The sequence below is a fragment of the Anolis sagrei genome, chromosome 4, assembly GCF_037176765.1.
Source record: "Anolis sagrei isolate rAnoSag1 chromosome 4, rAnoSag1.mat, whole genome shotgun sequence".
Lineage (NCBI taxonomy): Eukaryota > Metazoa > Chordata > Lepidosauria > Squamata > Dactyloidae > Anolis > Anolis sagrei.
The window spans coordinates 3,259,887-3,284,393 of record NC_090024.1 but is presented as its reverse complement, the minus strand read 5'-3'; the positions used below and the strand labels follow the sequence as shown (position 1 = coordinate 3,284,393).

At 47.0% G+C, this 24,507-nt stretch overlaps 1 protein-coding gene across 1 annotated transcript in view; it reads right to left on the bottom strand.

Moving 5' to 3' along the window:
* The window catches only part of LOC132775180 (casein kinase II subunit alpha-like), a 63,950-nt gene that overhangs the window by 12,715 nt on the left and 26,728 nt on the right, over positions 1-24,507 (bottom strand). The window contains exons 4-10 of the mRNA XM_060776019.2: positions 24,001-24,112; positions 18,620-18,721; positions 10,150-10,200; positions 7,466-7,525; positions 7,106-7,189; positions 3,979-4,089; positions 1,103-1,204 (exon numbers count right to left, since the gene is read on the bottom strand). Of these exons, the coding sequence (XP_060632002.1) occupies positions 1,103-1,204; positions 3,979-4,089; positions 7,106-7,189; positions 7,466-7,525; positions 10,150-10,200; positions 18,620-18,721; positions 24,001-24,112 (622 nt within the window). The remainder of the gene's footprint in view (positions 1-1,102; positions 1,205-3,978; positions 4,090-7,105; positions 7,190-7,465; positions 7,526-10,149; positions 10,201-18,619; positions 18,722-24,000; positions 24,113-24,507) is intronic.

Here is a 24,507-nt window from a genome sequence, read left to right as displayed (position 1 = left end):
GCCATTGAAATCCACAAGCATGTGGACAATTTAAACCGAAAGGAAGAGACCATGAAAATGAACAAAATCTGGCTACCAGTATTAAAAAAAACTCTAAAATTACAACAGCAAAACAGCAGAGAGGAAACAACCAGGCACATATTAACACCTCCCAGCAAGAGATTTTCCCAGGCTCAGGCAGGCCTTCAAATGCTAATGAAGGTGATCAGTTGAAACATTCACACCCAGCTCTAGCAGGGGAGAGCTCCTTGCCCCACCCCAGCCATTCCACAGATATATAAACCCATTGTCCTACTTCCAACAGACCTCACTACCTCTGAGGATGCTTGCCATAGATGCAGGCGAAACGTCAGGAGAGAATGCCTCTAGAACATGGCTCTATAGCCCGAAAAAACCCACAAGAACCTAATAAAGGTAAGTTTTTACTTTCTCTTTTAAGCCTTCCCAGAGCATCATCTTGCACATTTCCTCTCGTTTCCTGCCATCAGCTCATCAACAGCACTGGCTCCGATGCCTTCTTCTCTACTAGAGAGGTCAAATGTCCCTGCCCTCTGCTAGGGACCATGCATTTGTCACTGAGCCCTCACCTGGTCATAGCCAGCCGGCACGTCAATGACTTAAATCACAAAATAGTTTTCTAAGATCTACAGAGACACTCGCTGGAACACCTCAGCAAGCGAGAGTCCAAAAGTGGCAGGCTCAAACCCAGAGCCTCAATCAATGGCTGATACCAAATGAGAGACTCCCCCCTGGGCACACAGAAGACTGGGCAACTTGGAAGGTGCTGAACAGACTGCGCTCGGGCACCACGAGATGCAGAGCAACCTTCAGAAATGGGGCCACAAAATTGAATCCACAACATGCGAGGGTGGAGAAGAGCAAACCACTGACCACCTGCTGCAATGCAACCTGAGCCTTGCCACATGCACAAGGGAAGACCTTCTTAGAGCAACACCAGAGGCACTCCAAGTGGCCAGATACTGGCCAAAGGACATTTAATAGAATACCAAGCTTGCAAACTTTGCGCTTTGTTTGTTTGTTTCTTAAAAAATGCAATACAACTGTTTGGTTTGCTCCTGACATGATAAATAAATAAATAAACCTGGTCGTAGTTGTCGTGTCCATGGAAGAACGGCTCCTTGCGGAAGATCATACTGGCCAGCATGCAGCCCAGGCTCCACATGTCCAGGCTGTAGTCGTACATCTGGCGGAGGAATTGAGGAGAAAGCAATGAAAGGGGACGGCAGGGCAAATCTCCGGAAATGGAGGAGCCCATCACCTGCAGGCTTGTCCTGAGCCAAAGGCTACCAATTGGCCCTCTCCCTATCAGCCTTCCAACAGCAGCCTAAAGCCTATTCATTTAGTCAAACTGTCAAAGAATAACATAGAATCATAGAATCAAAAGAGACCTCATGGGCCATCTAGTCCAACCCCCTGCCAAGAAGCAGGAATATTGCATTCAAATCACCCCTGACAGATGGCCATCCAGCCTCTGTTTAAATGCTTCCAAAGAAGGAGCCTCCACCACACTCCGGGGCAGAGAGTTCCACTGCTGAACGGCTCTCACAGTCAGGAAGTTCTTCCTCATGTTCAGATGGAATCTCCTCTCTTGTAGTTTGAAGCCATTGTTCCGCGTCCTAGTCTCCAAGGAAGCAGAAAACAAGCTTGCTCCCTCCTCCCTGTGACTTCCTCTCACATATTTATACATGGCTCTCATATCTCCTCTCAGCCTTCTCTTCTTCAGGCTAAACATGCCTAGCTCCTTAAGCCGCTCCTCATAGGGCTTGTTCTCCAGACCCTTGATCAGCTCCCTCCTCCCTGTGGCTTCCTCTCACATATTTATACATGGCTATCATATCTCCTCTCAGCCTTCTCTTCTTCAGGCTAAACATGCCTAGCTCCTTAAGCCGCTCCTCATAGGGCTTGTTCTCCAGACCTTTTAAGTCTGCCACATGATGCACAAGGGAGGACCTCCTTGCGGCAACACCAGAGGCACTCCAAGTGGCCAGATACTGGTCAAAGGACATTTAATCAACTACCAAGCTTGCAAACTTTGTGCTTTGTTTGTTTGTTTGTTTTAAGAACAAACCAGGAGGGGGAGATGTACAGTGTTTGGATTATTTGAAGTGATTTTAGCTAATTTTTATGTTTAATTCTACTTTAATATCGATACGCTGCAGATTTTTTATTGCATTAGCTTTTTCACATTGTGAGCCATTTTAAACCTCAATCAAAAGATGAATATAATAATATGGCAGACTTCAAGTCAACCCACGGCAATCAAGGGATTGGTAGATGCTGGATACATGTAGTGGTTGCTTGAGAGTGACTATTAAAAACAGGCCTGATTCATAATGTACCCCATACTAAACCATACTTATTATTATTATTATTTGAAACACAACAAGATGAGTCCACAGCAGACTAAGGCAGCCTTTTTGGCTTTGCTTTCAGCTTTGCTTCCTTGCACTGAATATGAAACTGACTTTGGGAGCCTTCCTAGATTTACAAAACTAAAAAGAAAAAGGATGGGGTAAGTTTTAATTCTTAATTTTTCAGTGCCTGGCACGCCTGAAGAAGAGAAGGCTGAGAGGAGATATGATAGCCATGTATAAATATGTGAGAGGAAGTCACAGGGAGGAGGGAGCAAGCTTCCTTTCTGCTGCCCTGGAGATTAGGACGCAACGGATCAATGGCTTCAAACTACAAGAGAGGAGATTCCATCTGAACATGAGGAAGAACTTCCTGACTGTGAGAGCCGTTCAGCAGTGGAACTCTCTGCCCCGGAGGGAGTGTGGTGGAGGCTCCTTCCTTGGAGGTTTTTAAGCAGAGGCTGGATGGCCATCTCTCAGGGGTGATTTGAATGCAATATTCCTGCTTCTTGGCAGAATGGGGTTGGACTGGATGATGGCCCAGGAGGTCTCTTCCAACTCTAGGATTCTATGTATTGGCTATCACCTCATAAATACAATTTTAACTAATTTGATCTAAATTACAAGGATAAACACACCTTTAACAGCCATTAAAAGCCAAGTGTAATGTTTTAATTGTTTTATACTATGTATTTCTGGTTCTCAACCTGTGGGTTCCCAGGTGTTTTGGCCTGCAACTCCCAGCAATCCTAGGCAGTTTACCAGCTGTTAGGATTTCTGGGAGTTGAAGGCCAAAACATCTGGGGAGCCACAGGTTGAGAACCACTGTTTTAAAGGATGTTAATTTTGTATATTTGGTTCACTTTTTTCACTTTTATGGATTGTTTAGTTACTTTCTGCTATGGTTAGACCACACCTGGAATATTGTGTCCAATTCTGGGCACCACAATTCAAGAGAGATGTTGACTCTAAGCTGGAATGTGTCCAGAGGAGGGCGACTCAAATGATCAAGGGTCTGGAGAACAAGCCCTATGAGGAGCGGCTTAGGGAACTGGGCATGTTTAGACTGAAGAAGAGAAGGCTGAGAGGAGAAATGATGAGGGCCATGTATAAATATGTGAGAGGAAGTCACAGGGAGGAGGAGGGAGCAAGCTTCCTTTCTGCTTCCCTGGAAACTAGGATGCAAGGGAACAATGGCTTCAAACTACAAGAGAGGAGATTCCATCTGAACATGAGGAAGAACTTCCTGACTGTGAGAGCCGTTCAGCAGTGGAACTCTCTGCCTCGGAGTGTGGTGGAGGCTCCTTCTTTGGAAGCTTTTAAACAGGGGCTGGATGGCCATCTGTCAGGGGTGATTTGAATGCAATATTCCTGCTTCTTGGCAGAATGGGGTTGGACTGGATGGCCCATGGGGTCTCTTCCAACTCTTTGATTCTATGATTCTATGACTTGTGTTGGTTCTATTTAAATTAGGAATTGTGGGAGTTGAAGTCCAAAACACCCGGAGGGCCCAAGTTTGTCCATGCCTGGCCTAGTCCACATCCAGCATGGCCTTGTCTTCTTCCCCAAGAGAGCATCCCAGCTGCGATCTGGCTGCTAAACGTACCTGATAGTCCACCAAGAGCTCTGGGCCCTTGAAGTACCGGGAAGCCACCCGGACGTTGTACTCCTGCCCCGGATGGTAGAACTCCGCCAGGCCCCAGTCGATCAGGCGAAGCTGGAAGGAAAAGGGCAGCCCTGAGTGTCTGGATCTGGTGTCTCGATCCGTACTATTCTCCTCTCCTTTGGGTAGACCTTCTGACCTGGAATGCTAGCCCTGTGCCCAGTTCTGGGCAAAGCAATTCAGGAAAGGTATGGACAAAATGGAAAGTGGCCAGAGAAGGGCTGCCAAAATGGCTATAGGTCTGGAAACTATTAATATTGATCAGGCAGGGGTCCTCAAACTTTTTAAACAGAGGACCAGGTCACAGTCCCTCAAACTGTTGGAGGGCCGGATTGTAATTTGAAAAGAAACATGAATAAATTCCTATGCACACTGCACATATCCTATTTGTAGTGCAAAAAAAAAAACACTCAACAACAATACAATAATTAAAATGAAGAAGAATTTTGACAAATATAAACTTATTGTTTCAATGGGAAGTGTGAGCCTGCTTTTGGCTGATGAGATAGGATTGTTGTTGTTGTTGTTGTTGTGTGCTTTCAAGTCGTTTCAGACTCTATGCTGGCCCCCTGACTCTGGAACTCACTTCCTAAAGATATGAGTCAAGCCCCCACTTTGGCAGTCTTTAGGAGGAGCTTGAAAACATGGCTGTTCCAGTGTGCCTTCCCTGAATAAAGGAAACAAGTAGGCCTGTGCGGTTTCGTTCGTTAATTTCGTAATTCGTAAAACATTCGTTAATTTTTGCATTTACGGTACGATAACAAAACATATTTTCAAACCCGGAAGGGTTTTTAAATATCGAAACGGCAACTCCCACAGTATTTACGAGCTTTCGCCCGTTTTGTAAATGGGGCGGGCGGGACGAAGGGGCGGCGCGAGCGCACACCCAGTGAGCCAAGCACCGCCCCTGCCTGTTGGGCGCCCGGCCCGCGCGCGCTCACCCTTACAACCGGCCTCCGCGCGCCATCCAATCGGCTCCGGCTCCTGCGCCCTCCTCCTCCTCCTCCTCCTCCTCCCAGCTGTGTTGCAGCCAGGAAGTGCCAGGAGGAGGAGGAGGAGGAGGAGGAGGGCACAGGAGCCGGAGCCGATTGGATGGCGCGCGCGCGCTCACCCTTACAACCGGCCTCCGCGCGCCATCCAATCGGCTCCGGCTCCTGCGCCCTCCTCCTCCTCCTCCTGGCACTTCCTGCAACACAGCTGGGAGGAGGAGGAGGAGGAGGGCGCAGGAGCCGGAGCCGGAGCGCAGGAGCCGGGGAGGGGATTCCTGCAGCGCCGGCTCTGCCTCCGTGGCCCGCCTGAGATGAGACCAATACTATCTGATTGCCACAAATTGAAGGCTGCATCCATCCAGGCTCTTTTGCTGTGAGTTTTCAGGGCTGTATGAGTGTATGACCATGTTCCAGAAGCATTCTCTCCTGACATTTTGCCCACATCTATGGCAGGCATCCTCAGAGGTCTGTTGGAAACTAGGCAAATGGAGTTTATCTATGGAATGTCCAGGGTGGGAGAAATGAAAGCCATTCAATGCTAATCAAGGTGACCATTACTGCAACATTCACACTTACAAAATGTTTTGTAAATATTTACGAAATTTCGTAAATAACAAAACATTTTTTTGGAAAGTTTTGTAAATATTTTAAATATCGAAACAAAAAAACACCCCAATTACAAATCGATTTTAGAAACAATTTTTTTCTTGATCAAACAGGCCTAGAAACAAGCCCTTGACCCGACCAATTTTCTACTATATGTCCTCTGAAGCACTTTATCTATCCGTTGGATTGATCTCCCTACATCACTCTCTAAAACCCCCATGTTTGACATACCCTACTCTGTGCACGCCCAGTGTTTTAAAATTTTAATCTATTACATCTGGCCCTGCCACAGTGTTTTAAATCTCTTGTGTGTTACTGCTTATATGTTTAGTTATATTTTTATATTGTTTTATTTGCTTGTTTGCTTTGTTGATGTACTGTTGTATTTGTATTTGATGGGCTTGGCCTCATGTAAGCTGCCCCAAGTCCCTTCGGGGAGATGGTGGTGGGGTATAAGTTTTATTATTCTTATTCTTATCTTATTATTGTTGGGGTTCAGCCTGAGTTTGAACTTGAACCTGATTCTCTGTTTGTTCCTCCTGATGCTAATGAAGTATATTTACTGATGCTAATGGAAATGTACCTTTTGATGTCAATGCTCCTGAAATTAGTGAGGAAGAAACTGCTGTAGGTTTGGAAAATGCCAATGTTCCTGAAATTAGTGAGGAAGGAACTTCTGTAGATTTGGAAAATGAAAGTACCAGTGTTCCTGAGAATGTTTCAGAGGGAGACCTTGAACTCTCCCTCCCTTCTGCACCTGTTCACTGTAATGACAACAGAAGGGGCCAAATTTGGGAAGACAGAAGTAAAACACTCAGTTTGCGTTGATCCTCCCGAATTCAAGAATTAAAAACATTGGCTTCAAAACAGAAGGGCGGTTCACGGAACCCATTCTTGAGTTTTAATTGCAATACGCCGGGCTGACTGTCTCAGTTCAGGCATTGTTTCAGAATTGATGAAGACCTTGGCAGTTCTCCCGGTTCCCTGGCCATAGTTTGGGAAGATTTCTAGGATATCAAGTACGGTTAGTGGATTGCTAACAGGTTCCAGTATTTTCCCAGTGAGGCTTTTGGTTTTGCTTTGTCCATTTAAATTCATGTTTGCTGATTTTGCTGTGGCTTTTGACTTGCATTTTTCCTTCATTTTGTAACCATTTTTCTTCAATAAAAAAGGATTGTTTTTCACAGCCAAGTGTGGTGGATAGTTATCTTAGGGCCTCGTTCCCTGCTCTGGATTGCAACAATTATTATTGATCCTGAGCAAGGACCGGGTAAATGATTGCACAGCACTGAGCCGTGGCCATTAAATTAAAGACGAGGTCCCTCAAAGAGGAGCTCCTGAAGCAGCTTCCCCTTTGGCTTTGGCCCAATTCTAAGATCACCGCATGATGCGAATCTAATACAAAATCTAATTTTGGTGAGGTCATTTAGCCAAAAAAGTTGAGTAAATAGGTATTTGTCCAGAAACGGCCTCACCTTCCGGTGCTCATGGTCGATCATCACGTTGTGTGGCTTGACGTCCCGGTGCATGACCCCCATGCTGTGGCAATAGTCCAGCGCCTGAGGAGGAAAGGCCACAGCATTAAACAAATGGGAAAGGAAGCCTTGTGCCCAGAAATAAACACTCATGAAGGCCTTTCTGGCCCAAGCTGGGATGCAAGAAGGCCAGCGCCATTATTGAAACCTCAGAAAACAGCCAAGGAATAAGTATACAAAAGAGCCCTGCTTGCTACCCTTCCTGGCTTTCACAACCAGAGAAGGTCCACATTGTGGGAGCAGGTAATGCATGAAATCCCCCCCCCTCCCCATCTCCCTACTCCCCCATCGGCTACTTACCTTCAGGATTTCATACATGTAGAATCGGATGTCGAAGTCTGAGAGCGTCTGGTACAATTGCTGAGAGAAGGGGGAAAGGAAGGAGAGGGAGATACATGGACAAAAGATGGAGTTAGTGAGGCCACACCAGGCATGAGCGACACCAATCCTGTCTTCAAAGTACAAAACAAGCATTGAAGGGGAATGAAAAGTAAGATACACTCCTAAATGAAGAAACAAAGGACAGCACAGCAACCCTCATATCTGCGGAGGATCTATGTTCCTGGGTCTCACCAGGATAGCAAAGCTACGACAACAGTGGGATCTACTGATCCAATAATAGTGTTACAGTCCAGAAGACGCCCTCTGACTTAAAACGCACCACACAAAGAGTGAAGAATCAAATCTTCCTTTATTAAAGCTTAGAAAATAGCCAGAAGAAATAAATGCTTGTAAGAAAATCAGAATTAGTCCATAAACAGTAGTAACCCAAAGCAATGTCCACACAAGAAATACAGGCAATCCAAGACAGCATTAATCCAAACAGGAATCAAGCAAGATGCAAATACAACCCAAAAGGCTAAAAGACTCCACCGAAACAGGATCCCTTGAACAAGACTTCCATGGCACAAGAACTTGGTTTCCAAACAATGCCTGATCTGACAAGAATTTTCTACAGGCAAAACTTAAATCCCAAAAACTGGTTTCATTTTCCCCCAGTTTTTTGACTTTAATAGACGAATTCTTTCGGATCTACGTAAAGGGGGAGGCCCTCCTTTTGCCCCTGCCAATCTCACAGGCTCGTCTGGTGGGCACAAGGGAGAGAGCCTTCTCCTCTGTAGCCCCCCGACTCTGGAACTCATCCCCTGAAGAGATCAGGAAAGCCCCTACACTAGAAACGTTCAAAAAGAACCTTAAAACCTGGCTCTTTTGCTGCGCCTTTGGCGAGTAGGTGCACAGCATGACACTATTGCTCTCCTCAACGCTTCTGTCACCGGAGTACATGCCCCCCAAATGGGAATGTTAGTTTCACAACCCTGTGTGTTTTTATGAGCTCCCTGCAAATAACCTGCTCCTATTTTTATCTCATTAGAGTCTTTTAATCATATTATCCTGTACATGTGGCCCGCCCATTGTTACTGCGACTGTGTTTATTGTAATGTTATTTTGTTATTGTATTCATGTGTTTTTTTTGTGTAATTTTGATGATGTTGCTTGTTGTTTATGTTTTGGTTTTATTTTGATGTAATATGTTGTCCCGGCTTGGCCCCATATAAGCCGCTCTGAGTCCCCATCGGGAAGATGGTGGTGGGATATAAATAAAGATTATTATTATTATTATTATTATTGGGCCTCTTGTCGATTCTGGCTAATCTCCAGCCACCGACTCTGCTTATCTGACTCCTCATTAACTTTAGCAGGTGTCAGACTGTTTTCCAAACTAGAATCTGGAGAGCTCAGAGACGGAGGGAGTAAATTAACTGATTTATGAGAACATAAAGAAGACTCCAGCAAAGCATTCCAGCAGGGAAGCATGTGGGGAATGCAGAAGTGCTTCATCAGCATCGCAGATGGACGATGAAAGTGACAGCTCTCCTGGCGGCCAGAAAAAAGTTAAATAGCCTCTGTGTATGTCCGTATATGTTTGTATGTCAAAAATTGGCATTGAATGTTTGCCATATATGTGTACACTGTAATCCGCCCTGAGTCCCCTGCGGGGTGAGAAGGGTGGAATATAAAAAGCTGTAAATAAATTTTAAAAAATAAACCTTCCTCCCAAGGCCTGACAAGAACATTCTCATGAGAATCTGCCCTTTGCACCAAAGCCTCTCTGTCAGTATCTGCATGAAACTCATTGACCAAAGTGTCTCCATCTTGCACCTCAGAGTCAGTCCCAGCATCCCCCACATCAGAAGCAACAGGGGACTGATTTCCCTCCTCATTACCCACAGCAGACACAGAAACATTAGGAAACTGAAACACATTCACAGGTTCAAGCACAGGCTGAGTCCCAACAAATAGCATCAATGGCGCCACAAGAGCTTGAAAACACCTACAAACCCAGAGAAATGAAACCTCAGGCACCAGCCTCATGGTAAATAATACCCGAGTACCAGGCCATTTGACCATAAATACTCCAGTCGAACTACAAAGATCTGGAATCCCAAATTCTGAGGCCACAGGGAGCAAAGCTCTCCTCCTGCTGAAGCCACGCTCAACCAAGAGAGTTGCTTTTCTAGCTCTTGACAAAGAGATAAGGAAAAAGAAAGGAGAGAAGGAAGGAAGGAAGGAAGGAAGGAAAAACAAGTGATGAATGAGAGAAAAGCAGTATGAGTAATGGGCTGCCTATCTGTCTCCAATGGCCCATGCAGCCCCAAAAAGGCAGTATTGCACATAGCCCAGTGCAGAGCGGATTCTAAAGCAAGCTCCAGCCTTAATATGGAAATGCCATTAAGGAAAGGATGGAAAAGAAGGAAAGAAAGTGGTTGAGATGGCATCTGGGCCGCAATCTGTCTTTCTAAGGCCCTTCCCCTCTATATAGCCCAGCCACCTGTGAGACTTGAACATACGTGGGCATGCTGAACTATACCGCTTCAGGCAACGACTAAAGCAAGAGGAAACCTGAGGAATCCAGGGCTCAGGTGAGTATCACACCCCCGGCTCCTTCTCAAGGTTGTAGTCAAGTCCAACGGCCATCCGCTCACCTTGAAATCTGTGTTGTTGACGTGCTCAAAGACCAGGGCGGGTGTCCGGGACTGCAGGGCAACAGCAGCGGCACACATTCCGGGACAGGAGAGAGAAAACAGGAAAGGGCAGAGGGTTAATTTCACAACCAGGAAGTCATTGATATGGAGGGGAGTCCCCGAAGGCCATCTAGTCCAACCCCAGTCTCTCATGGGCACAACATACAAGGATTTGGATTTTGTGATTTTAACTGATGTTTTAACGTTTTTAATTGTGTTGATTTTAATGCAGTTGTTGTAGGGTTTTTTTGGGCTATATGGCCGTGTTCTAGAGGCATTCTCTCTTGATGTTTCGCCTGCATCTATGGCAAGCATCCTCAGAGGTAGTGAGGTCTGTTGGAACTAGGAAAAATCGGGTTTATATATCTGTGGAAGGACCAGGGTGAGACAAAGGACTCTTGTCTGCTAGAGCTAGGTGTGAATGTTTCAACTGACCACCTTGATGAGCATTTGATGGTCTGGCAGTGCCTGGGGCAATCTTTTGTTGAGAGGAGATTAAATGTCCTTGTTTGTTTCCTCTACAACAACCCAGTGATTCCGGCCATGAAAGCCTTCGACAATACATTTAATGCAGTTGCTTATTTACCAATATGTATATATACATATATATGGAGCCCCTGGTGACGCAGTGGGTTAAAGTACTGAGCTGCTGAACTTGTTGACCAAAAGGTCGCAGGTTCGATTCCGGGGAGTGGCGTGAGCTTCTGCTGTCAGCCCTAGCTTCTGCCAACCTAGCAGTTCGAAAACAAGCAAATGTGAGTAGATCAATAGGTACCGCTCCGGCGGCAAGGTAACGGCACTCCATGCAGTCATGGTGGCCACGTGACCTTGGAGTTGTCTACGGACAACACTGGCTCTTTGGCTTAGAAATGGAGATGAGCACCACAACCCAGAGTCAGACATGACTGGACTTAATGTCAGGGGACAACCTTTACCTTTACTATATGTGTATATGGCATTGAATTTTGCCTCTGTGAGGCCGCCCTGAGTGTCCTTTGGGGTGAGAAGGGTGGGGGACAAGTGTGGTAAATGTAACTTCCTGTTTTGTTCACGAGGCATCCTCACTGAGTCCCTTTGCCTTCTCTCCATCAGAATCTAATGGGTTCCAAAACATTGATCCTCCAGTTTTTTTGCACTTCATTGAATCCTAGAGTTGGAAGAGACCTCTTGGGCCATCCAGTCCAACCCCATTCTGCCAAGAAGCAGGAAACTTCCGTTCCTCAAAGCCCAGGCCACTTTGGCCCACTGTCATGAATTCTGGGAGCTGGAGCCCAAAACATTTGGAAGAACAATATTTGGGAAACATTGCCCATGTCTGGAAAACGTCAACTAGAGCCCAAAGGTTTTGATTGAAAGCTATTGGTTTGACTTGGCACTGGAAGGATACCAGCCTTGACCCATCAGGCTTCTCAGGAGCAGAAATTTGAGAGCTACATGAGCTGTCAGCATAAAAGATGCAATTAAAGGCCTATTTTTTCCAACAAGCCTCCCCAGAAACCTTGGCACTGGTTGATGCTGGGTACATGTAGTTTCTGGTTGCTTGAGAGTTACTATTCAAAATAGACCTAACACATACTACACCCCATACTATACCATAGACTCTGTGTTGACTCGATATTAGTATTGAAATATGGGAATTAAAAACCAATACAGTCCAATGAAGACAAAATTAGAAATTTTACAGTATTATAAAAGCAGTATACCATTGCTTGAGAGTTCTGGTTGCTTGAATTCTGGTTAACTGAGAGTCTAAAATAAAGGTAAAGGTTTCCCCTTGACATTAAGACTAGTCGTGTCCTACTCCGTGGGGTGGTGCTCATCTCCATTTTTAAGCCAAAGCCAGCGTTGTCCGTAGACCTCTCCAAGATCGTGTGGCCACCCGCATGACCACCGTTACCTTCCCAGAGAAGCGGTACCTATTGATGTACTCACACTGGCAAGTTTTCGAACTGCTAGTTTGGCAGAAGCTGGGACTAACAACGGGAGCCGCCTCCAAGGTCATGTGGCCAGCATGACTGAATGGAGCACCGTTGCCATCCTGCTGGAGCAGTACCTATTGATCTACTCACATTTGCATGTTTTCGAACTGCTAGGTTGGCAGAAGCTGAGGCTAACAGCGGGAGCTCACCCCACTTCCTCAGATTCAAACTGCCAACATTTTGGTCAGCGAGTTCAGCAGCTCAGTGGTTTAATCCGCTGCACCACCAGGGCACCCCAACGGAGAGACTACTGTGTGTGTATTTCTGTGACCCTTTGTCTTCCCCGCATCTACCCAGCTTGTAACTCTATTGAAGAAAGAGATCAGATTAGTCTGGCATGACTTGTTTTTGATAAATCCATGTTGACTATTAGCAATAACTGCATTTGTTTCTAAGTGTTTGCAGACCACTTCCTTAACAATCTTTTCCAGAATCTTGCCCGGTATCGACGTGAGGCTGACCGGACGTCGTATTGTATCCTGTCTTGAGATGTGAGCAAACAAATATCATTATCATCATCCATGTCATCAGTACAAAGATGTACTGATGACATTTTAATTATATCTTACTCTGCCTCGGGCTGTGAGGAGAGGCATGCACAAATATAATAATAATAATAATAATAATTTTTTTTCCCAAGATGGCGACGAAGCAATAGCGACCCGAGTAACATCTGCGGGTCCAAATCATAATCAGCTGGAATCCTCAGCCTCCAGCCTCTTTCCTGCTGCAATTTCTGATGAGAAAGCTCCCTGATTGTGCAGGGCATCGGACCAACCTACCATTTCTGCTGTGGGCACCGTTTAGCGGAGTAGGCCTCCGACCACCGGGAAGGCCTGTGGAAGAGCACTAGGCCGCGCCGCCCTCCATTGCCATCCGGGAGAGGGCAAAGAAAAGCCGCGGCCCATCCGGCCTCGTAAACCACCTGCAGGGGCCGGAGAAGCGCCAAGCTGCCCAGAGCTGCTGTTGCCCCCTCCCATCCATCTGGGAGGGAAGGAGACCGGCGAACCGCAGACTACCCGGCCCCTCAGTCCATCAGGAGGGGCCGCGGAGAAGCCCCAAGCCGCTCCGGAGCAGCTGCCGCCCCCTCCCCCCATCCGGGTGGGAGGAAGACCGGCGATCCGCGGCTGCCCGGCCCCTCAGTCCATCGGGAGGGGCCGCGGAGAAGCCTCAAGCCGCGCCGGAGCTGCTGCCGCCCCCTCCCCTCCATCCGGGAGGGAAGAAGTTCAGCGACCCGCGGCTGCCGGGCCCCTCACTCCATCGGGAGGGGCCGCGGAGAAGCCCCAAGCCGCGCTGGAGCTGCTGCCGGGCCCCTCAGACCACCAAGAGGGGCGGTGGAGAAGCGCCAGGCCGTGTTGGTGTTGCTGCCGTCCCCCTCCCTTGCCATCCGGGAGGGTGAAGCCCAGGAAGCCGTTCATCAGACCCTGCATCGGAAAGGAGCTGCAAACTTCTCAGGCTGCCTGAAAGCAGGATTTTGCCGCCGCCATCTGACTCTTTCTCTCATCTGTCTTTTATTTTATTTCTCCTACTTTCCCTTTGCTTAGTTGTTATTTTAGTTACTAAATTATAGTTATAGTTAGCTGAATGTTATATGTACTATTTTTATTTAGTTAGCTATATGTTATATGTTTTTAATTGCTGATAATAACAGGAGGTGTGAGGAGTAATTAGGAGTATCGATAGGAGAGGACAGGATTGCATGAGATGGTGTGAGTGAAGAAGCCCTAGGAGAGCGTATGAGTTGTCCGTGATAGTAGCGAATTATAGGAAGGTGTGGATGATAGCGGTGTGTGTGAGAGAGTGTATAAGTTTGGTTTTAGTGTGCTGAGAGAAATGTGGGAGGATGTGAAGAGTATGGGAGTTGTGGAATGTTTGTGGATTGACTGATTGTGTTGTAAGTAGGAGTGAGCGAGTAGTGATAAGAGTGTCTGGTGCTAGTGGTGAGAGAGTGAATTTTTTGACATAGGAATGGCTACAGCGGACCCTTATCCGAAAAATGACATTTTGCACTTTTACGACCTCCTGAGGGACTCGTTCAACCATGTGTTGTTCCAGCTCAGGTTTTTGAACGAGAAAATGGACCATCTCCTTAGAGGCTTTGCCTCCTTCTCAGGAATCACTGTGCAATCTAACCCTCCAAAGACTGAAGACTCTCTCTGTGCAGACTTAGCTAAGGACTTGTGCCGGAAGGGGGAGGAAAGCACTTTAGAGCATTCGGAACTTAAGGCGGAAGGAGGGAGGGAGGGACTATAGATGAGACATCTGAGGGAAAAGGAGAACTTCCGGGCGTACATAGGAATGGAAACATCTGGGAGTGGCAGCGGTTTGGGTTGGCTACTCAGAGAACGGCCAATAACACAACATCTGGCCACATGGATCAGCCCACTGCACTTTATGATTGGAATCAACATCTTTCCACGGACAGTTTTGCAGTGGACATTGCCGATCTAATGATAAACAGAGGCAGATGGACCTCCAGGAGGGCAGTCTGCAATTCCCTGGCCCAAATCCTAGGTAAAAGACCACAGGATATAAGACTAAAAGCCATAGTGTGGTTGTGGAGGGATTATCAATCCTCTGACCACTCCACCCGTCTTCAAATTTCATCAGAAGACAGCACTTGGCTTGGTGAGCTAATGGCTAAACAACCTGGCCTAAAGAAATGGGGCATCACTATTAGGAGGGTAGTTGTAGATCCTCACATTCGCCCCTTGTTAGATCCTGGGGCTTTGTCCCACCATACTCCACCTGGCCCCCGGGCGAACTCCACAACTAGCTCACCAGTTACGGCCCCCCCTCCTGGTTCGTATAATTTTGAGACCCCATCTGCCCCAGTCGTCTCCACTCAGCCAGTCACACATCTCCGCTCGAGAACACTCCCTTTATTCAGCCCACTTAGCTCCCTTGATACCTCTCTGTCCACCTCAACATCAGAGTCATCCATACCAAATGCCCAAGGGAGATTATTTCCCAGCCCAACTTCCTCCCCGGAGAGCTGACTAGATTCTGGTCGGGCGGGGGGGGGGGGGGAAGGTTCCAGAGAAGGGGGGTGCTATCCGAGTCGTGTGGGGAAGGAGATTTGCGGATCACAAACATACCAGGGAGAAGCGCAACAGAGTCTTTGCGACCCTGGAAAAGGTGGGTAGTGGTAGGCTCCTTGGCAGCCCCCTTGGTCTTAAGGTCCTGTTGATTAATGCCAGATCCGTTAATGGTAAGACCGCGGCCATCCAGGACTTGATCCTGGATGAGAGGGCGGATCTGGCATGCATTACCGAGACCTGGCTGGACGAGCTGGGGGGTGTAAACCTTTCCCAGCTGTGTCCTCCAGGTTTTGGAGTGCATCAACAGGCCAGACAAGGGGGGCGGGGAGGAGGGGTCGCAGTGGTCTTCCGGCAATCCATCGCCGTGACCAGATGCGTTGTCCCGCAAGCTTCTGGGTTTGAGTGCGTCCACTTGAAGGTGGGGAGCCGTGACAGTGTGGGGTTCCTGCTGGTGTATCGCCCACCCCGAGATCCGGCAGCTTCCCTGTCTGAGTTAGCGGAAGTGGTCTCTAATTCGGCCTTGGTCTCCCAGCGCCTGGTGGTGCTGGGAGACTTTAACATCCACGCCGAGACCACTTTATCTGGCGCAGCTCAGGACTTTATGGCCACCATGACGGCCATAGGACTGTCACAGATAATATCCGGCCCCACGCATCAAGCTGGGCACACTCTCGACCTTGTCTTTGTGGCGGACGATGAATTGATCAGAGTGGAAGATCAAAACATCCTTCCAGTGTCATGGTCTGACCATCATCTGATCACATTTAGACTTACTGCGACCCTAAACCTCCGCAGGGGTGGAGGACAAATTAAGATGGTCCGCCCTAGGAGACTGATGGATCCGGACGGATTCCTGAGGAATCTTAGGGTTCTTCCTGCCTTGGAGCCTGGCGATTCTATCGACGCCTTGGTAACTCTCTATAACGGGGAGATGTCCAGGGCGTTAGATACGATCGCACCCGAACGCCCCATCTCGTTGCGTCGTGACAGGCCATCTCCTTGGTTCACCGAGGAGCTGGCTGTGATGAAGCATACGAGAAGGGGGCTAGAGCGCAAATGGAGGAAATCTCGAGATGTATCTGATCGAACACGGGCTAGAGCCTCTCTTAAGGCATACTCCGTGGCCATACGGGTGGCCAGGAAGTCATTCACGACCGCTCGTATAGCATCTGCAGCAAATAGATCATCGGAGCTGTTTCGGGTCGTGGGAGAACTCCTCCACCCACCTGCGGTGGAGGAGGTCCCTGACGACCCCGCAGCTCGGTGTCGCGATTTCGCACACCATTTTGCAGATAAAGTCGCCCAGATACGCCTCGAGCTCGACTCCAATTCCATCGCAGTGCCAGAAGAGGTGACGGAGGCACCTGCTTGTCCAGTTTTATGGGATTCTTTTAGGCTTGTTCTCCCTGAAACAGTGGAGGAGATTCTTGGGGCTGTGAGAGCGACCACCTCATCTCTAGACCCATGCCCATCTTGGCTCATTAAATCAGCCAGAGGGGGGTTGCTTGATTGGTTTGTACTGATTGTCAACGCATCGCTGGAGCAAGGCATTTTTCCATCCAATTTGAAGCAGGCCGTGGTCCGTCCACTTATCAAAAAAGCTTCCCTTGACTCCACGGTGCTGAATAACTACAGGCCGATCTCCAACCTCCCCTTTTTGGGTAAGGTGCTGGAGAGGGTGGTCGCCTCTCAGCTTCAGGGTTTCCTGGACGATACCAACTACCTAGATCAGTCACAGTCTGGTTTCAGGCCTGGTCATGGCACCGAGACAGCCTTGGTCGCCTTGGTGGATGACCTCCGCAGAGAGCTGGACAGGGGGAGTGTGACCCTGCTGGTTCTCTTGGACATCTCAGCGGCTTTCGATACCATCGATCATGGTATCCTTCTGGGTCGTCTCTCTGGGATGGGCCTTGGGGGCACGGTTCTGTCGTGGCTCCAGTCCTTCCTGGAGGGACGAACTCAGATGGTGAAGCTGGGAGACGCCTGCTCTGACCCCTGGCCTTTGACCTGTGGGGTCCCGCAAGGCTCTATTCTGTCGCCCATGCTTTTTAACATCAACATGAAACCGCTGGGAGAGGTCATCCGGAGTTTTGGAGTTGGGTGCCATCTCTACGCGGATGACACACAACTCTACTACTCTTTTCCACCTAACTCCAAGGAGGCTTCTCGGGTCCTAGACGAGTGCCTGGCCGCTGTGTCGATCTGGATGAGGAAGAACAAGCTGAAGATCAATCCCGATAAGACAGAGGTCCTCCTGGTCGATCGCAAACCAGATCGGGGTATAGGGTGGTCACCTGTGTTGGACGGGGTTACACTCCCCCTGAAGCCACAGGTCCGCAGTTTGGGTGTCCTCCTGGATTCTTCGCTTACACTTGAGGCCCAGGTGTCGGCGGTATCCGGGAGGGCCTTTGCGCAACTGAGACTCGTGCGCCAACTGCGACCGTACCTCGTGAAGGCGGATCTGGCCGGGGTGGTCCACGCCTTGGTCACCTCTAGAATGGATTACTGCAATGCGCTCTACGTGGGGCTGCCCTTGAAGACGGCTCGGAAACTACAATTGGTCCAGCGGGCAGCAGCCAGGATGCTAACTGGAGCTCATTATCAAGAGAGGTCAACCCTCTTGTTCAAGGAGCTCCACTGGCTGCCATTTATTTTCCGAGCCCAATTCAAGGTGCAGGTGCTCACCTACAAAGCCCTGAACGGTTTGGGACCACCCTACCTGCGTGACCGCATCACCATCTACGAACCCACACGCTCGCTCCGGTCATCTGGGGAGGCCCTGCTCGTGATCCCACCCACGTCGCAAGCGCGCTTGGTGGGGACACGTGACAGGGCCTTCTCTGTGGCGGCCCCCCGACTTTGGAACGCCCTCCCAAAAGAGCTCAGACAGGCCCCCACTCTAGCCGTCTTCAGAAGGAACCTAAAAACTTGGCTGTTCCGTTGTGCCTTCCCAGACTAGGAATCCCCACCCAAGCCCTAGTAGCACCTTAGCATAACAAATGGTCACTGCACATCGCACTTTTAACCCTACGTGCCTCCTGCCATTCAGCACTTTTAACCCTGTACCCCAGTGCGCCGGCCGAACCAGTTTTTTAATAATGTCCTGATGTACTGTCTTTGTTGTTATTCTGCTTATTGCTTGACTTGCTTAGTATTGTGGTGTTATGTTATTTTGCTTATTGTTTGATTTGCCTTGTTGTTGTGATGTTATACTTTCTACTATATTGTGTTGAGGCTTCGGCCTGTGTAAGCCGCATCGAGTCCTCCGGGAGATGCTAGCGGGGTACAAATAAAGTTAATAATAATAATAATAATAATTATTATTATTATTATCATCATCATCACCATCATCCTCTTCCCCCATACACACAGAAAGAAGTGTTGAAGGCAGGCTGGCGCCATGCTCCTTACCACCGGGTCCTTGACGATGTCTAGAAGGCTAATGATGTTGGGTCCTCCTCGGAGGTTCTCCAGGATCTTAATCTCACGCTTGATTTTCTTCTTTTTTACTGGCTGCAGAAGGAAAGACAATCCAGAGATCACAACTGAATTTGCTGAGATGCACCTTTCTGAAAGCACACCCTCGGAGCAGCCTCCTTTGCAAACAAGGCAACCTTATTTCATGTCCACCAGCAATCCCACCTGGGAGATTGTACGTGTACAGTCTCTCTCTACGTGGGGTTGCCTCTGAAGACTGCCCGGAAGCTTCAATTAGTCCAACGTGCGGCAGCCAGATTGCTAACAGGAGCGGGGTACAGAGACCATACGACCCCTCTGTTACGCCAGCTCCACTGGCTGCCGATTAGCTTCCGTGCACAATTCAAAGTGCTGGTTTTGACCTATAAAGCCCTAAATGACTCTGGCCCAGTTTACCTGTCCGAACGGATTCTCCCCTATGAACCATCAAGGCTATTAAGATCTTCCGGGGGGGGGGGGGCTGCTCTCGGTCCCACCACCCTCGCAATTGCGGTTGGTGGGGACGAGGGACAGGGCCTTCTCGGTGGTGGCTCCCCGGCTTTGGAACTCCCTCCCACTAGAGGTCAGATCTGCCCTCTCCCTTCTGACGTTCAGGAAACTACTAAAGACCTGGCTCTGGAATGTGGCATTTGAGGACTGAACCTAGAACCCCCTCCCTGTGATGAATTATGATGAACTGTGACTACGAGTATGACTATGATCATGACTGGATTGACGATTTGGCTTAGGAAACTGTAATGATGATGTTCTATTGTACTGTATTGTACTATTTTAATATGTAATGACTTTGCATTTTGTTGTTCTTATATATAATTGTATTTTATATATGCTGTAAACCGACCTGAGTCCCTCGTTGAGGTGAGAAGGCCGGTATAGAAAACTTCTAAATAAATAAATAAATACAGAGGAGGAAGACCAAAAGGATCAATGCTCTGGAAACTATTACTCCCTTTGAAGAATGGCTGAGGGAGCTGGAGATGTTTGGACTAGTAAAGAGAAGGATTAGAGGACATTTGGGACACTGATGAAATATGTGAAAGTAGATCTCGTTGGGGAGGGGGTGTTTTCTATTGCTGAACAGACTAGAATTCAACAAAGAAATTTGTTTATTTATTTATTTGCGACATTTATATCCTGCCCTTCTCACCTCAAAGGGGAGTCAGGACAGCTTACAAAAATTGGCATTATTCCATGCCCAAGCAACAACAAAAACGATTAAAGGCAATGAAACAACAATTTGAAATAACATTAAACAACATATGTAAACATTAGACGACTTGTTTTCTGCTTCCTTGGAGACTAGGACACAATGGAACAATGGCTTCAAACTACAAGAGAGGAGATTCCATCTGAACATTAGGAAGAACTTCCTGACTGTGAGAGCTGTTCAGCAGTGGAACTCTCTGCCCCGGAGTGTGGTGGAGGCTCTTTCTTTGGAAGCTTTTAAACAGAGGCTGGATGGCCATCAATCAGGGGTGATTTGAATGCAATATTCCTGCTTCTTGGCAGAATGGGGTTGGACTGGATGGCCCATGAGGTCTCTTCCAACTCTTTGATTCTATGATTCTATGACTATAGTGCATAGATCCAAAGCCAAATAATCAAATAATCGTATTCACCAATCCAGGATCAATTCCAACTGTATTGCACAGGTAATTATGCAGGGCCAAATGCTTGCTCCCAATTGAAAGCATCCAATTAATATTTTAATATATTAATATTAATATTTTAATAACAACTATGATTTTTACTACACTTCTGTAGTAATTTGAATCTCAATAAAAATAATTTAAAAAACATTTTCCTCAGATTTTAAAACTTTTAGATCAATGTTACTTCCTTGTTTCAAGGAGCAATTCAACAAGATGGATTCAAATGGCTGGAAAAGAGATTCCAACTAAACATTAGGAGGTCCTTCCTGGTGGTCAGAGCTGTTCAATAATGGAATCTGCTGCCCTGGAGTCCAGTGGAATCTCCTTTTCTACAGGTTGGGGTGTTTTTGCATGATTACATTTCTAGTTAACACAGATAAAAACAAAACCTACATATAAACATACAAAAAAAATCATCAACAAAAACAAAAAATATAAAAAATACTACTACATCCTAGTGGGCGCTAGAAACAATATCATACGAAAGTTGACTGGCACAACCTGGGGATCACAACCAGACACAGTGAAGACATCTGCCCTTGCGCTATGCTACTCTGCTGCTGAGTACACATGCCCAGTGTGGAACACATCTCACCACACTAAAACAGTGGATGTGGCTCTTAATGAGACATGCCACATGATCACGGGGTGCCTGTGCCCTACACCACTGGAGAAATTACACTGCTTAGCCGGTATTGCACCACCTGACATCCGCCAGGAAGTAGCAGCCAATAGTGAAAGGACCAAGGCAGAGACATCTCCAGCTCATCCCGTTTGGATATCAGCCAGCACGTCAACGACTTAAATCAAGAAATAGTTTTCTAAGATCTACAGAAACACTCGCTGGAACACCTCAGCAAGTGAGAGTCCAAAAGTGGCAGGCTCAAACCCAGCACCTCAACCAATGGCCGATACCAAATGAGAGGCTCTCCCCTGGGCACACAGAGGACTGGGTGACTTGGAAGGCACTGAACAGACTGCGCTCGGGCACCACGAGATGCAGAGCCAACCTTCAGAAATGGGGCCACAAAGTGGAATCCACAACATGCGAGTGCGGAGAAGAGCAAACCACTGACCACCTGCTGCAATGCACCCTGAGCCCCGCCACATGCACAAGGGAGGACCTTCTTATAGTAACACCAGAGGCACTCCAAGGGGCCAGATACTGGACAAAGGACATTTAATAGAATACCAAGTCTGCAAATTTTGTGTTTTGTTTGTTTGTCTGTTTTGTTAAAAATGTAATACAACTGTCTGGTTGCTCCTGACAAGATAAATAAATAAAATAAATAAATCAACAACAAAAGATTTAAAAATACATTTTCTAGAATAACACTACTACATCCTAAACATTAAAAAAACTCCAATAACTCCAAATAATAAACAATCTACATTATCTAATCGAAGGACTTTACATTCTCTGCCTGGTGGTTGTATTCCACAAGAAGGGGCTTGAACTGCATGGCCCTTCCAACTCTAGGATTCTAAGCAGTCAGCCACACCAGCCATTGGTGACTTCTGAAGAAACCCAATTGGCCTTGGGGTGTAGAAAGTACAAAGAGAGCGAAAGTGTTTGGGGACAGGGTGTGCTGCCAAAACATTGCGAGGGAACGGCACAATGAGTTCCAACCCAGCCACAGGTCCACAAGGCCGGCACATCGGCCAGGCACAATCTGTAATGCCATTTATTTATTTATCGTATCAGGAGCAAACCAAGGGTTCAGTTGTAATGTATCTAATAATCAAAAACAACACAAAGTTTGCAAACTTGGTATTACACTAAATGTCCTTTGACCAGTATCTGGACACTTGGAGTGCCTCTGGTGTTGTTGCAAGGAGGTCCTCCATTGTGCACGTGGCAGGGCTCAGGCTGCATTGGAGTAGGTGGTCTGTGGTTTGCTCTCCTCCACACTCGCATGTCGTGGATTCCACTTTGTGGCCCCATTTCTTGAGGTTGGTTTTGCATCTCATGGTGCCAGAGCGCAGTCTGTTCAGACTCTCCCAAGGGGGGAGTCTCTCATTTGGTATCAGCCATTGGTTGAGGTTCTGGGTTTGAGCCTGCCACTTTTGGACTCTCGCTTGCTGGGGTGTTCCAGCGAGTGTCTCTGTAGATCTTAGAAAACTGTTTCTTGATTTAAGTTGTTGACATGCTGGGTGATACCCAAACAGGATGGGTCGGAGATGTCCTTTCACTATTGGTTGCTACTTCCCGGCAGAGGTTAGGTGGTGCAATTTCTCCAGTGGTGTGGGATGCAGACACAGAAATGCAGTTATTGCTTATTATTGCAACTAAACCTTTTATGATTGTTTAAGATTGGATTCTGCATTTTTCCTGCCTAAGCTCTGAATTATTTGCAGCCACATTTTATTTGTTTGTTTGTTTGTTTATTTATTTTATATATTTATACCCTGCCCTTCTCACCCCCGAGGGAGGACTCAGGGCGGCCTTACAACAACCACCATACGATGCTATCACCCTCATAAACAATTAACAATACATTAAAACAGTTCATTAAAACAATAGATGAAACATGCCAGTTAAAAATCAAATCCAAGTCTGGGCTAATTCAGTGAGCAAGTTTCCTAAGTCCTCTTTTCACTTGCCATTGTTCACAGTGGATGTGGTTCTTAATGAGACATGCGGCATTATCACAGGGTGTCTGCGCTCTATACCACAGGAGAAATTATACTGTTTAGCCAATATTGCACTAGCTGACATCTGTCGGGAAGTAGATGCCAGTAATGAAAGGACCAAGGCAGTGACATCTCCGGCCCATCCTCTGTTTGAATATCAGCCAGCATGCCAATACCTTAAATCAAAAAATAGTTTTCTAAGATCTACAGAGATACTTGCAGGAACATCTCAGAAAGCGAGAGTCCAAAAGTGGCAGGCTGAAACCAGAACCTCAATCCGTAAATGATACCAAATGAGAGACTCCCTCCTGGGGGACTTGGAAGGCGCTGAACAGACTGCGCTCTGGCACCACGAGATGCAGAGCCAATCTTAAGAAATGGGACCACAAAGTGGAATCTACAACATGCGAGTGTTGAGAAGAGCAAACCACTGACCACCTGTTACAATGCACCCTGAGCCCCGCCACATGCACAAGGGAGGACCTTCTTATAGTAACACCAGAGGCACTCCAAGGGGCCAGATACTGGACAAAGGACATTTAATAGAATACCAAGTCTGCAAATTTTGTTTGTTTGTTTTTAATGTAATACAACTGTTTGGTTCGCTCCTGACATGATAAATAAATAAAGAATACTGCTTTTCTGAATAATCAAGAACTGGGCCTGAGCTACTCCAACACCCATCTCTCCTAAAGTTTCAAGAGAGGGAAAAACTCCATTACTACATCTCTCCTGACACACAAGCAGAGAGAGATCTCAAAGCACACAGCACAGTTTTCCCTTCTGTTGCTTAGACTGATGTAACTCGGGTGCTTTGCTTCCTGCCTGCACGAAGAAGTCTTAAGTGCGCCTTTGTTTGAGCATCATGAGGCTTCTCTATGGCCCAGGAGGTGCTGAGAGTCAGCCTCAGGGACTCTGCTACCAAAATTAGGAAACTATCTCTTGTCTGTTTACTCTTTTATCTGAGATGCCTTAGTCAGGAGAGCGGGCCAGAGATCCAGGCCTTCCCTTCTCCCTCCGCATACGCACCTTGAGGATTTTCACCACAACTTTCTCATTGTTGGTGATATTGATGGCTTCGAAGACCTCGCTGTACTTGCCGCGGCCGAGTTTCCGCACAAGCTGGTAGTCATCTTGGTTGCTTCGGAAGGAAGAAGAAGGAGAAAAGAGAGGAAAAGGTCAGGAGATCACTTGCCTTCCATTCACAGCTCCAGAAAGGGAAGGTATTTGCATAAAGGCCCTTAATACAGTTCCTCGTCTTGTGGTGACCCCCCAACCATAACATTATTTTCGTTGCTACTTCATAACTGTCTCACCCGGCTTATAATCAAGTCAATGATATTTATTATTTTACTTTGTTGTTGTTATTATTATTACATTTATTATTTTATTGTTGTTATCATTCCATTTATTATTTTACTCTATTACTGTTATTGTTACATTTATGATTTTACTCTATTTATTATTGTTATTGTTTATTTATTTATTTATTTATTTATTTAGTACACTTGTATACCGCTAATATCTCAGCCTAAA